Source organism: Myxocyprinus asiaticus, chromosome 44, assembly GCF_019703515.2.
Source record: "Myxocyprinus asiaticus isolate MX2 ecotype Aquarium Trade chromosome 44, UBuf_Myxa_2, whole genome shotgun sequence".
Taxonomy (NCBI): domain Eukaryota; kingdom Metazoa; phylum Chordata; class Actinopteri; order Cypriniformes; family Catostomidae; genus Myxocyprinus; species Myxocyprinus asiaticus.
In genome coordinates, this window is record NC_059387.1 from 24,085,936 (window position 1) to 24,099,859 (window position 13,924).

A 13,924-nucleotide genomic window follows, 5' to 3' on the forward strand; every position below is an offset into this window, starting at 1 on the left:
TCAAGTGTCTCTATCCACAGTTTACCTGACCAACCACTGGGTGGCACCATGATGATTGTGATTGACTGTTTTCTGGTTCTGGACACCATATGAAGTAATGTATCTACCAAAACCAGCAATCCAGATGAAGAACAACAACCATTTTAAGTCATCAACGTACAGTAACTAACCTCGGGTAATCTATCCACTCATGAGGCAATGTCAAAAGACTGTCATCGCGACTCTGTAAAGTATGGAGCCACAGGAGTTTTTTTATTTGGCACTTTTTTTTTTTTTTAATTTACTATGCTTAACAACACATTATCTGCTAAAAACATACGTAGATGGTGTGGGACAAGTTACATAATGAAATTTAATACTTGAGGTCAGGGTTTTTTTCAAATCCCTAAGTATGCCCAATAGCCTTAAAGAGAACCACTAATCATGCTTGCCTTACCAAGTGCCACTAATAACAAATTTTTTAGCCAATTGAAAGGGTCTAGGAGTCATTTTGAAGCTGAACATAAACTTAAGTTTGTTTTTTAGCCACAGCAAAGCAAGTGTGAATCAGGTGTGCAAGGCCATGCTGGAATAGTGAGTCAGAGTAGACAAGAGACAGCATGATGTCTCGCCACTCTCACACCAATGACTGCAGAAAAAGACAGAGGGAGAAAGAGAGGTAAAAAAAAGAGGCAAGAGTGGGTGTCCACAAAGCGAGAGCAAGTCAGTCCAGATGGCCAGAGAAGATTAAATACCATCTGCCAGAGAGATCTGGAGACATTGCCAAACATTAGCATAATCAAGCAACACACACCATACATGCCCCACACATAGACATGGATGAAGCTAATGCGGGGCACATACATAACCCTGAAATGAGACGGTACATCAGTGTCAGCAGAATTGATCACAATGTCAGGTAGGAGGAAGAGTAGTCAATGCTACCTGATTAGGAGAGAGTTGCAAAGAAAGGGAGTGTTTCAAGTTTAACTCACTTTTGAATTAAGGTTAAAGGAATTTATGGCATAATGTTGATTACAACAAAAATAATTTTGACTTGTCACTTGTTTATATATAAAAAAAGCAAAAATAGTTAAAGGCTAGTAAGGCAGTTACGATGAAAGTGAATGGGGCCAGTTCATAAACATTAAAATACACACCATTCAAAAGTATAGCCGCAAGACGTTAACATCAGATGTGCTAACACGATTTTACTGTGATAAAATCACTAAATAAATGTACATGTAACGCTCGGCTTGTAACCAAAAGGTTGCAGGTTTGAACCAAAGCCCAATAAGCCATTTGAGACCTTTCAGCAAGGCCCTTGACCCTACAGGTCTCTCAGAGGAAAATGTCTCTGTGATAGGTGTCCTTAAAGTGAATGAATGAATAAATTAACTACACACTTACAGTATATACCACTTTTCTGACACTACACTCAAGCACTTTACATAGTGAACAGGGGGTTCTCCTCAACCACCACCAGTGTGCAGCATGATGCAACTGCAGCCATAGTGCGCCAGTACACTCACCAAACACCAGCTATTGGTGGAGAGGAGAGAGGAGAGTGATAGAGCCAATTCATGGATGGGGATTATAAAGAGGCAATAATTGATAAGGGCCAATGGGGAAATTTGACCAGGACACCGGGGTTACACCCCTACTCTTTAATGAGGAGTGCCCTGGGATTTTTAATAACCACAGAGAGTCAGGACCTCAGTTTAACATCTCATCCGAAGGATGGATGATTCAGAGGGGTTTGGAACAACATGAGGGTGAGTGAGTGAGTGAATGATGACAGATTTTAATTCTAAGGTGAACTATTCCTTTAAACAAAATTGTACATAACCTGTCAGCTTTCACCAGAGGGAGCCAATGAGCTGCTAGCTGGTGTGATTCACTGTTTTATGTCTGTGTTTTGTAAATTAATTAAAAGAGAGAGGTTTAAATATGATCCTGTTTAGAAACTCTGAAATGGTTTGCAGATAAGGCTAAGTGCCTGAGTGCAAACCAAATATAAGAAACACACATTTTCCCTCTCTCCTTCCTGTTTTATTGCTCCATCTACAGCCACACTGAGAAAGTGAGCTGCTTTAAGACCATTTAACTGAGCACATGACTAATGCATTCACACGCTTTCCTACTCATTAACTCTCATTATGCTACTGAAAAACACTGTTTATCCACCCCATTAAACACAGGAATCGGAACATGCTGAGGTGAGTGCACAAACATACAGTATACACTAAAAACAACACATAAAAAGACACACAAACAAACACTAACAAAATATATTTAATTCTACAGGTGACTTTTTGAGGGATACTTCAAACAATTTTTGTCATCACTTTATCACCCTCATGTTCTTCTAATCCAAACCCATATAAATTCCTTTGTAAAGTCATACACTTTCATTGTACAGAAAAAAGATGCAATAAAAGTGAATGGCTTACATTCTGTCCATCTTAAATCACTTTTTGTGTTCCAATATGGGTTTTGAACAACATGAAGATTTTCATTTTTGGGTGAACTATTCCTATAAAATAGTAATTTGTATCTGTTTGACAAAGATGCATTCGTAGAAAATGTTAAGAGCTCTACACTGAAAAAAACTAAAAAAGCAGGTTGTCCGATTTGCTAATTCATATTATTTGTGATCTACACAACAAAATTGTGTTTCTCTTCTAAACTTGTTTTCTTTTCTTTCTTTGTAATTCTGTAAAATGTGCACTCTACTAGATCACATTAAGTAGGGCGAAAGTGTATGTTCAACAATGGCACAAAATTTTATTTTGCTGTTTGTTATATTTACTTTATTAAAATTAGCTAATGTAACAATTCTTTTTTTTTTTCACTCTCCCATTTTCTCCCCAATCTGGCATGCTCAGTTCCCAATGCGCTCTAGGTCCTCGTGGTGGTGTAGTGACTTGCCTCAATCTGGGTGGCGGAGGACGAATCTCAGTTGCCTCTGTGTCTGAGACAGTCAATCTGCGCATCTTATCACGTGGCTCGTTGAGCGTGTTACCGCGGAGACATAGTGCGTGTGGAGGCTTCACACTATTCTCCGCAGCGTCCATGCACAACTCACCATGCAGCCCACCGCAAGCGAGAACCACATAATAGCTACCATGAGGAAGTTAACCCAACCTGACTCTACCCACCCTAGCAACTGGGCCAATTGGTTGCTTAGGAAGCCTGACTGGAGTCACTCAGCATGCCCTGGATTTGAACTTGCGACTCCAGGAGTAGTAGTCAGCGTCTTTACTCGCTGAGCTACCCAGGCCCCCCTAATGTAACAATTCTTGAACATTTTGTCACAACTTAATTTCACTGCATTCAATCTACTTTTTTTTTTTTTTTTTAATGGATACATTTGTGTTGGGACTACATGAATACTTTGTTGACATAATGGCAGGGGATTTGAAGTTCCCAGCATACTTTGCATGGGACTTGATGCAGTATATATATTATATTGAAATTAATAGTTATTTTATGTATTTTGAGCAACAGGACAAAAGGGGAAGACTTAACAGTGTTCATTACTGTTATTTTGGGATTTAGAACCGATTCTGTTACGCTGTGTTACCATTGTGTTGAAAAGTGGTGCTTTTGATTAGGTTGAGGACGGGTACACACAAACAACATGCTGTTGCTTTACTACTTAGCATTTAGCATGCTAAGGTATGCAATTGTTATCAAACTAGCAAAATCTTATAACTTAAATCAGTGATGTGATGCAAAAATATTATGTTAAACTGAAGAAATTGATCATGTTAGGGTCACATAAAATTACTCCAAGGCCACTTAACAGGGTAATTTAAAAATAACTTTATTACATTATGTTAAAATTACATGAACAAATTATGTTTTCAGACAAAGAATTAATGAACTTATCCAAGATGAAAAAATATGTTTATGTAACTTAATTGATTCAACATAACTGATCGTGAACCGAAGTACATGATTAAATCATGTAAATAAAATAAAACAATTCAAAGTATATTGGGGTCAAACGCAAGTTGAAGTGCAGACCTGTAAAACTTATTGAGAAAAAAAGGGCACAATTTCGAATCTAAGTTCAGCATTTAAAAGTTACAAAAGAGCAGCTTTCAGACACTTTATATGTTTTAGAGTGTGCTTATGAGTGGGGAAGTTAAGAGGAGGAAACAAATACTCTAGAGAAGGTTTTTAATGACGCACTAACTTTCTTTGCAAACAAGATCCATAGGTCCATCTGCCCTGCATTTAAAAATCAATGCTTCTCAGCACCAGTGCGGGAGGAAGACAGGGGAGTGTTTCAGTGAGAGAGAAGACATAAAAGTCTGCTTTGATGTTTCCAGTGTGAGGTCAGAATCAATGATGTCATAATGGCGTTGTTTCATGCATGTTACAATAACTCATTAACGACATCTGAAAAGAGTGTAGGAAGAATCCTTCCTGAACTAGTACAACCATTACTGCTTAAACAGATACGCTCCCACAAACAAAAACAATGAGCACATTGTTGTCTAGGCTGGTGTCTTTTCAGCAGAGGGCAAAGGAATGCTGGGCCCCCATACAGTGCAATAAGTATGGTACATTGCAGCTCAATGCAGCTGCAAGGGTGCCTATGTAACATGCTGGATTTCCAGCTTCTCTGCCATGCATACAGCAATCAGAGGGCTAAATCGATGTAATCTCTGTCTATGGGGAAACAGTGATCAATAACTTCCATTTATCACCAGCTTCCCTTACACGTACACATAGAGGGGAAATTCAGGTGGTACCCTGGAGACCAGCATCTATAGTGTTTAGTGTGGGCAAGAAGAGCCTCTTCTCAATGTTGCATCCTTGAGAAGAAGCTTTGGAGAATCCTTGAGAAATGTCAAGTGTTACAAACACTGAAGCAATAAAATAAGCATATCAAAGCCCATGAGGGGACATGTCATGTAAAGATGAGAGGGAAAGTGATAAAGAAGGAAAGAAGCTGGAGAAAAACAAGCTGAAGACCAAGAGGAAAAAGAGAGAGAGAGCGATATGAAGGGTCTAAAAGCTCGGGGAGATGTGACACTCACTTGACATAGTAGGTTTTCATCTTCTCCTGTGGAGTCCTCCAAGACGTGATGGGGCTCAGTCTGTCATGTGAGAGAAAAGTGAATATGGAAAATCAGTGTCTCGTGCACAGCTAAGCAAACCATTTTGGACAAATGAAGCTCAACTGGTACAGCATGGCACTAGTGATGATAAGATCATGGGTCGATTCCCAAAGAATACATTGATTGACAATGCACTGTAAGTCACTTTGAATTAAAGTTTCTGTCATGTGCATAAAAGTCTAGTGTCCAACAAATTATTATTTTTGCAAATTTGTTTTCTGCTGCTAGTGGCTCACGGATTAAACGTCTGCACTACACCCAATGTAATAACCACAAAGTGGATCTACTTGGTTTCTAAGAGCCATTACTACAGCAGACACACAGTCATGCCAGTATAAATGATTGCTCCTCTGCACCAAATTACAGTGGTGGAATGTCTCGTTAGACCGGGCCTGCACACTGTCATTGACTGTTTAGGGTTAATTAGTCAGGGAGGGGACACAGACGGGCCGATCTGTCAATGCACGGGAGTGAAACTGACGGATGTCCCGTGATCATCTGCTGGCTGGATTGAAATATTGTGTCCTTCTCTTTCTCCACACTAATACCATCACAACAGCTTTACGGCAGACTTTATTACATTTGGATCAATGGGTTTGTTTGTTTGAGCTGTAATCTGAAACACTGCATCATTCTGGAATAGATGACTGTGCAGTCTTTAGTGAATATGAAAATATGTCCAAAAAAAAAAAACTGGAAAAAACGCAGTAATTTGCATGTACATTATTGAATGCTCGCACGCTACTTGTCTATTGCAGATCAGTTATAGCATGGCGAAGGTCTCATTTTTAGGAAATCTGCAGTAATGAACCATCTGAGAAAACAAAACTGTGATGGTAAAGATGTGAAGGTTCATGTGTAAATAAATGTTAAAACTTTGTTATGGGTAAATAAGCCCCGTAATCCTTCACTGTAAAAAATGTCCGGAACTTTAACGGTAAAAGAATGTAAAAATGCAACAGTAAAAAAAGTTCATTGGTTAACCGATAGTTACCTTGATATATATGTAAATATTTTTTTTTTTTAGATATTTAACAAGACAATACATGTAATTTTACAGTAAAATATTGTAAAAAAAAAAAAAAAAAAAAAATAAAAAATAAATTGTTGTTAGATGTAAGAAGTATGATTTTTACAATATAATTAAGTGTAAAAATGTTTATTATGTTTAACAAAAAAAACAAAACAAAACATTGTACGGTATTAGTTTATATGGTAAACTATTGTTAAAATGATGGTGAAAAACATAATCAGGAGTTTCCATAAGTCCTTGGGAACAGTTATGTTTATTTTTTCTTTTTAATATCAGATATGTACATTGGGGTGTTCTGTGTTACATTTTATGTAGTTTAGTTCATGCTTATTGCATTACTTTAGAGTCACGTGTGTTACTCTGATGGTGTTTTGTGTTTGAGTGAGTGACACTGTGCATGTCTCTACATGTGTATTACTTATTGCTCCTGGAAGGACTGCTCTTGATGAACTTTAAAGTCATTGTGTGGCCTTTTGTTGTTATTAAGTTAAATAACAATACATTTTAAAGTGAAAAGCAAACTTACATAGTTCCAGAAGATTAGTATATCAAGTTTATATAATTTAATAATATAAACTGGTGACCCATAAAATCAAAGGCATCAAAATTACATATCGTAAAGCCTGAAACATGGTCACTGTATTTTTTATGGTACAATTCTGTCAACCACAGCTGCTGGTATTTTGCTGTAAATGTCTTTTTCTTTTCTTTTAACTTTTTTCTTTTTTTTTTTTTTACAGTTTCCAATGGACCTCCAACCATATTCTTAATTAACTATATTCTATTAAAAAATCATAAAAAACTCTATGTGTTACAAGCAACAGTATTTTACAATACACACTAAAAATTTGGTAACACTTTACAATAAGGATGTAGGCTATTCATTAATGTTCGTTAACTCCTTAACACGGATTACCAATAAACAATACTTTCATAGCACTTATAATCTTGGGTAATGTTACTTTCAACATGTTTAACATTAAAAGCTGTCTCTGTGAACTTTAATGCATTATGAACTAACATGGACAATTGAAAATTTACAAATTAACATTAACCAAGACTAATAAATGCTGTAATAAATATTGTGCATCGTTAATCACTTATGCCTAAACCATTCACCAATGTTAACAAACACATGTTTATTGTTATGTGTTAGCCTACCAATTATCATCAGAAATATATGGAGCTATCCAAAATTCTAATTAAAAATGTTATCTTTCAGTGTCCCTACACTCATGAATCTTTCAAGACTTTTTCAAAACTAAAAATTAAGGGTATATACACTACACAGGTTCAAGTTAATATTTTAAATAAATTCCTCATCATTTCAATGATATGACAAAGACTCCAACAGATGAATCGAGCCAAACTTCATCAACCTGTCATAATCAACGTCACAGTACCGGCATGAATCATACTGAGATTCGTGGACATTACGCACAATTGATTCAAATGTCAACGTGTGTTTCACGAAAACTTCCCAATTAACAAAACATACTGATCAAAATGAATTGATGTGCTATGTACAAAGTTTTTAGACAAGTAAAAAAAAAAAAAAAAAAAGAAAACATTTAAAAGGCTGTTGGTCAAGGATCATTTTAAAAGGATTTGCGCACAGACATAACACGAGTCATGCTCTCTAGGCTATAACGGGTAATCCCCTAACATCGGATATACAGATAAAGATCTGGAACAGGTTGTTGTTGTTAGTAAATATATCTGCCTTTTTATCTGGAGGACTGTTGGAGGACTCACCTCGCTCGCCGCACTCCCGAGTGTCATCTTTCGCCAAGGGTCAACTAGCTGTGCCAGAGGCATGTTCACTTTCCGGAGGTTCCTTCTTTACCAGATTAGATTCAGAGGAACGATAGTGAGCCACTATTGGAGAAATTATGCCAGCTTGTTTGTGCGATCTTGACACAAAGCGAAGAACCCAGGGCTTCGCGTGCGTAACGCATCCAAAAGCGCCGCCGTCACCTTTTCATCCACTCACCTCTGACAGTCAGCGCTGCGTTTCCATAGAAATAGAATGACCGTGCCCCTGATCTCGCGCCAGTCGCTCTCGCTCTCTCTCTTCTCGCTTTCCCCTCTGGTAGAAAAACACGTTCACGCGCTATATTCGCTTCCGCTTATCCTAGTATGACGCATCGGATTGGTTTATCTACCTTTCAGTCTTATTTGAGGGAGGGGCTGGTGCTGTAGGGCTCGTAAACGGACAGGTGAAAGCGCATTGTATTCATGGGCCAAGCTGTGGTCATGGTCTGCGTTGATATATGCTCTCCCACCATACTTGTCACAGCTTAGCCATCACTAGTACATACAACACTACATTACAGTTGCATAATATCGTCTTTGATTTATGGAAGGTATATGAATCTGGTCTGTGAATATTAGCCTGCAAGTAGAGGAATACGACGGCATTGTGTTGCGGTAGACTAATAGCGACAGAGAACTTGAAAACGTGCCTCTGATAAATTGGCATAAAAGCTTGTCTTGTCAGCTTGATTTGACACTTGGTTCACGTGACAGTGCGACATCTCCTGGTAAGTTTTAGTGACGCAGGACTTGACACTCGTTAGATGACGAGCACTGAAATCATGAAAAATAATCAAAATAATAATAATAATAATAATAATAATAATAATGACACAAATTATTAAATATTTATTTATTTCATCCTTTCAGTTCAATATGAATACATAGACAGTTAAATGCACCTGTACATTTCTCATCAAATTAAGTTCTACTTAAAATTCACGAGCTTCTAAAAGGTGCTCGCAGTAATTTTTTCCTCATTTAAAACGTTTTCCTTCTAAATAAATTAATTGTAATTTTCAGACATATGTATAAAATCATGAGCACCCACATGAGATGAAGACTTCAGTTATATCAGTAATCTTATAAAAGCAGTTTTATTCTACATAGAGAGGGTCCCCTGATGGGGGCCGCCATGTTAGGATCACATGATCAGTTGAACACTACTTGCTTAATCTTAATCATAATCACCCTGTTATTGGACACTTTCACTCAGGGATTAAATTAATCATGGTTGACTGTGAAAAGTAAATTTCTACAATGGCATTTGTGACTAAAAACTATTGCGTTTGAATTATTCTGCATCCATGCCTCTAGGTGTCAGTGTAAATCCAAGACGACATTACAAAATACAGAGTGCACCTTTAAATCAATAGAGGAAATGTGCTCTGGATAATTTCTTGTAACAGTTTTGGTAACAACTGTAATTAAACCTTAGTATTTTGCATCAATGTGTAAATACAACGCATTTTGTATAAATGACCAATGTATGCAAAATACAATAAGAAAATATGGGATTCGCTGATACCTTGGTATGAGTTATTGCCAACTGGCCAAGACATTAAGGTGGAACAAGCCAAATTATGCCTGAGGAGGTGCAAGGTTACAACAATGATGAAATGAAACTTATGATCATACAATTATCATAAGTACCATCATAAGTTTCAGATACATCACAGTTAATATTATCATCAGATACATTATCTATGATTTCTATTCTTTTGCAGGTACCAATGCCTGCCTATTATATGCTATTACAGTTATCTCTACTTTTCCAGTATTAAAACAGTATAATCTCCTTACAAATCTCTGCATCAATGTCCTGACATATAAAAAAAAAAAAAAAAGGTTCCAGTGATTTTTCAATAACATGGTGATAGGTGTAAAAACCACTTCATTTCTAAGGTCTGCTCATTAACTGTATTATTATTAATAGCATAGATTATTGATTTAATCTCCTGATGAAATAAGGGGTGTGTAAATAAAGTGTGACATTTTTTTATTTAAAATAATCTCTTCTATACTACCTTAACATGCAGAGACAACTATAAGCAAGCCATTTGTAGGTTGATTCTCCTGAAATGAGTACACTGTGGCTTTGTGGCGCTATCAAAACATTGCTCTGTTTGTTTGAGCCTCCTGACCAGCCTGACATAGCAACACTGACTTAACCAGTGGTGTGCGTTTGGATCAGGACAATCTGCTTATCCCAGACCAATAGCAAATGGGAGGACCAGAGGCACAGAAATGTCATAATTCATGTTTAAAAACCAGACAAAGGATGATGCCTCCAGTACATTGAGATGACTGTACCTTGATGTCCTCCACACTGGCCATGTTGCTGTTTATCATTCGGTCCTTTAGCATAGTGACTGAGTCACTCTTCCTGTTAACTTCTTGATTTCCTCAAATGTGTGCTAACTAAAAGGAGAGAAGCATTGATTAACGGCATACTATGCAGAGAACAGCAAGACCACTAAAATGAAGTGGTAACTAGCTAAAGCTAATATTGCCAAGGGGATGAACATGATTATGGAGGGCTAGAGGGTGAAGACAGTGTTTTAAATGAATCAAGGAGAGAGGAGTGGCTGCCAGAGGAACATGATTGAAGATCAACCTCACCTGACTCTATGATCGCTCATGCTGTGCCCATGGTAACAATTTGTCTGGAGCTCCATTAGTATGGGACCCTGGAGCAGACAGGCCAGGAGTGGGTCACACATTTACCATCACAAAAGGATATCTGTTTCCACAACTAGCCCTTGAGAAATCTATAACCATTCCTAAACTTAATCACTGGTAATGCAAAATACTTTTAAAGAGATAGATCACCCAGAAATTCTGTCATCATTTACTGACCCTCATGCTGTTCCAAACATCTATGACTTTCATCCGAGGAACACAAAAGGAGATGTTAGGAAGAAGGTTAGACTCAGTTACAACTCAATTTGATTGCATAATTTTTCCATACATTTCAAGTGAATGGTGACTGAGATTGTCAGTCCCTAACATTCTCCTCAATATAACCTTTTGTGTTCCACAGAAAGTCGGTTTAGGTTTAAGAACAACATCAGGGTGAGTAAATGATGACATAATTTTAATATTTGGGTGAACTACTTTATATGTTTAAGCACCTAGTACCTACTCATTAAACTTTTGTTAGTGAGAACTCTCACTTTACCTCTCCGTTATCTGCAAAAAAAAAATCTGCTGCAAACATGGTAGCCTCTTTCACACAGGGAACATCCATACCATCCACCTGGAGATTACAAAGTAAAGGACTGTTTATACAGAGTGACTTACTTCCTCACATGTGCCTTTTATGTAGAAGAAGAGTGGGCTAGAAAGGAAAAATAGATGAAAGCCACCCTTAAACCGGGTATGAAGTCTCCTCTTGTAGTAGTCTGTGCCGTTCCACTGAAGTGCCCATGCCACATTTATTATTCTCACAGATAAAAATGCAGGGGAGTGCCATGTTGACTCTAAGATCTGACTCTGATCATGAGACTAATCAGATTTATTTTTATTTTGACAAAAGCAGATCCCACACAACCTGTGAACATAACAGACTAAATGATCTCACCTGATTTGCAGTTCCATCCCCATTGAGCATGACACAAACCTCATTCTTACCCTTATACTGGCATGCCAGGGCCACACCTGCCCCAAGGGAAACCTTCAAAACATTGATATTTATATCAAGAAGTGCTTGACATAACATTCTTTAAGGAATGCAGACTGCCTCTCACCTGGGCACCAACCATACCATTGACACCATAGAAATTCTTGGCATATGTGCATAGAGTTGCTCTTGCCTTTGGCGACACCACCCCTTCGCCCTGAGATGGATTACATGATGTTCACATGCTATAAACAGTAGAAAACTCAGCGAGTATTATTAGTACTAGCAAAGAGGATGAAATTGTTGCCTTGTTTATGAAATATGGTTACATTATCCTTTGGTATCATTAAAAAATGCTGAGGGAGGTTGAGCTGGTGTTGCTGGATCATACGGAGAAGTTAAATCAGTGTATACAGACATGGCGATGAACAGTTAATGAAAAGCACTAAGTGTGGATGACTGGAGAGGGAAGAGTCCCACCAAAAAATCCACAATCATAATGGAAATACCAAACCATAAGACTGCTAAAACAACTGCATACAGCAAGGGACAAATTCCTAATAAACTCTTAACCCTACGTCTTACCTCTGACACTGTTTGGGTACCCTACAAGACAATCAAAGAGATAAAAAAAACCATAAAGGCTGCTACTAAAGCGTCGTGAAATACAATTCATTCAGTTGACTTGATGATAACTGGACCATATAACTAGATATATCTTCAAATAACTTTTCTGAAATCTACACAAATATTTCAGAAAACATGCAAAAATTACCCCATTACATCACTCTGTAGACCAAGCATATAATTCCAACTCTAGTTCCAATAAATGCCATTATATGCCAAGTTATCCAGCCAGGGTAGATGTGCAATTCAGTATTTACAGCACACCATCTACTGTAAAAGGTCGAGGATGCTATAGTGGTCTAGTTTAGGCCTTTAGTAAATCTTTTAATGCCTCTAAGCTAAACAGAGCTTGAATATGCCAAAGCCTCTGTCTCTGTATCAGCAAACAGATAACACACAGACACATGCGATACATACAGGTGCATCTCAATAAATTAGAATGTCGTGGTAAAGTTCATTTATTTCAGTAATTCAACTCAAATTGTGAAACTCGTGTATTAAATAAATTCAATGCACACAGACTGAAGTAGTTTAAGTCTTTGGTTCTTTTAATTGTGATGATTTTGGCTCACATTTAACAAAAACCCACCAATTCACTATTTCAAAAAATTAGAATACATCATAAGACCAATAAAAAAAACATTTTTAGTGAATTGTTGGTCTTTCTGGAAAGTATGTTCATTTACTGTATATGTACTCAATACTTGGTAGGGGCTCCTTTTGCTTTAATTACTGCCTCAATTCGGCGTGGCATGGAGGTGATCAGTTTGTGGCACTGCTGTGGTGGTATGGAAGCCCAGGTTTCTTTGACAGTGGCCTTCAGCTCATCTGCATTTTTTGGTCTCTTGTTTCTCATTTTCCTCTTGACAATACCCCATAGATTCTCTATGGGGTTCAGGTCTGGTGAGTTTGCTGGCCAGTCAAGCACACCAACACCATGGTCATTTAACCAACTTTTGGTGTTTTTGGCAGTGTGGGCAGGTGCCAAATCCTGCTGGAAAATGAAATCAGCATCTTTAAAAAGCTGGTCAGCAGAAGGAAGCATGAAGTGCTCCAACATTTCTTGGTAAACGGGTGCAGTGACTTTAGTTTTCAAAAAACACAATGGACCAACACCAGCAGATGACATTGCACCCCAAATCATCACAGACTGTGGAAACTTAACACTGGACTTCAAGCAACTTGGGCTATGAGCTTCTCCACCCTTCCTCCAGACTCTAGGACCTTGGTTTCCAAATGAAATACAAAACTTGCTCTCATCTGAAAAGAGGACTTTGGACCACTGGGCAACAGTCCAGTTCTTCTTCTCCTTAGCCCAGGTAAGACGCCTCTGACGTTGTCTGTGGTTCAGGAGTGGAATACGACAACTGTAGCCAAATTCCTTGACACGTCTGTGTGTGGTGGCTCTTGATGCCTTGACCCCAGCCTCAGTCCATTCCTTGTGAAGTTCAACCAAATTCTTGAATCAATTTTGCTGGACAATCATAAGGCTGCGGTTCTCTCGGTTGGTTGTGCATCTTTTTCTTCAACACTTTTTCCTTCCACTCAACTTTCTGTTAACATGCTTGGATACAGCACTCTGTGAACAGCCAGCTTCTTTGGCAATGAATGTTTGTGGCTTACCCTCCTTGTGAAGGGTGTCAATGATTGTCTTCTGGACAACTGTCAGATCAGCAGTCTTCCCCATGATTGTGTAGCCTAGTGAACCAAACT

General features: G+C 38.0%; 1 protein-coding gene and 1 pseudogene across 1 annotated transcript in view; both read right to left on the reverse strand.

Annotated features, from left to right (window-relative positions):
• The window catches only part of LOC127434343 (ribosomal protein S6 kinase alpha-3-like), a 65,695-nt gene extending 57,453 nt beyond the window's left edge, over window positions 1–8,242 (reverse strand). The window contains exons 1-2 of the mRNA XM_051687006.1: window positions 7,903–8,242; window positions 5,034–5,093 (exon numbers count right to left, since the gene is read on the reverse strand). Of these exons, the coding sequence (XP_051542966.1) occupies window positions 5,034–5,093; window positions 7,903–7,965 (123 nt within the window). The 5' untranslated portion in view covers window positions 7,966–8,242. The remainder of the gene's footprint in view (window positions 1–5,033; window positions 5,094–7,902) is intronic.
• Window positions 8,243–10,492: 2,250 nt separating this feature from the next.
• On the reverse strand, window positions 10,493–11,805 carry LOC127434522 (pyruvate dehydrogenase E1 component subunit alpha, somatic form, mitochondrial-like; annotated as a pseudogene).
• Window positions 11,806–13,924: the final 2,119 nt, after the last annotated feature.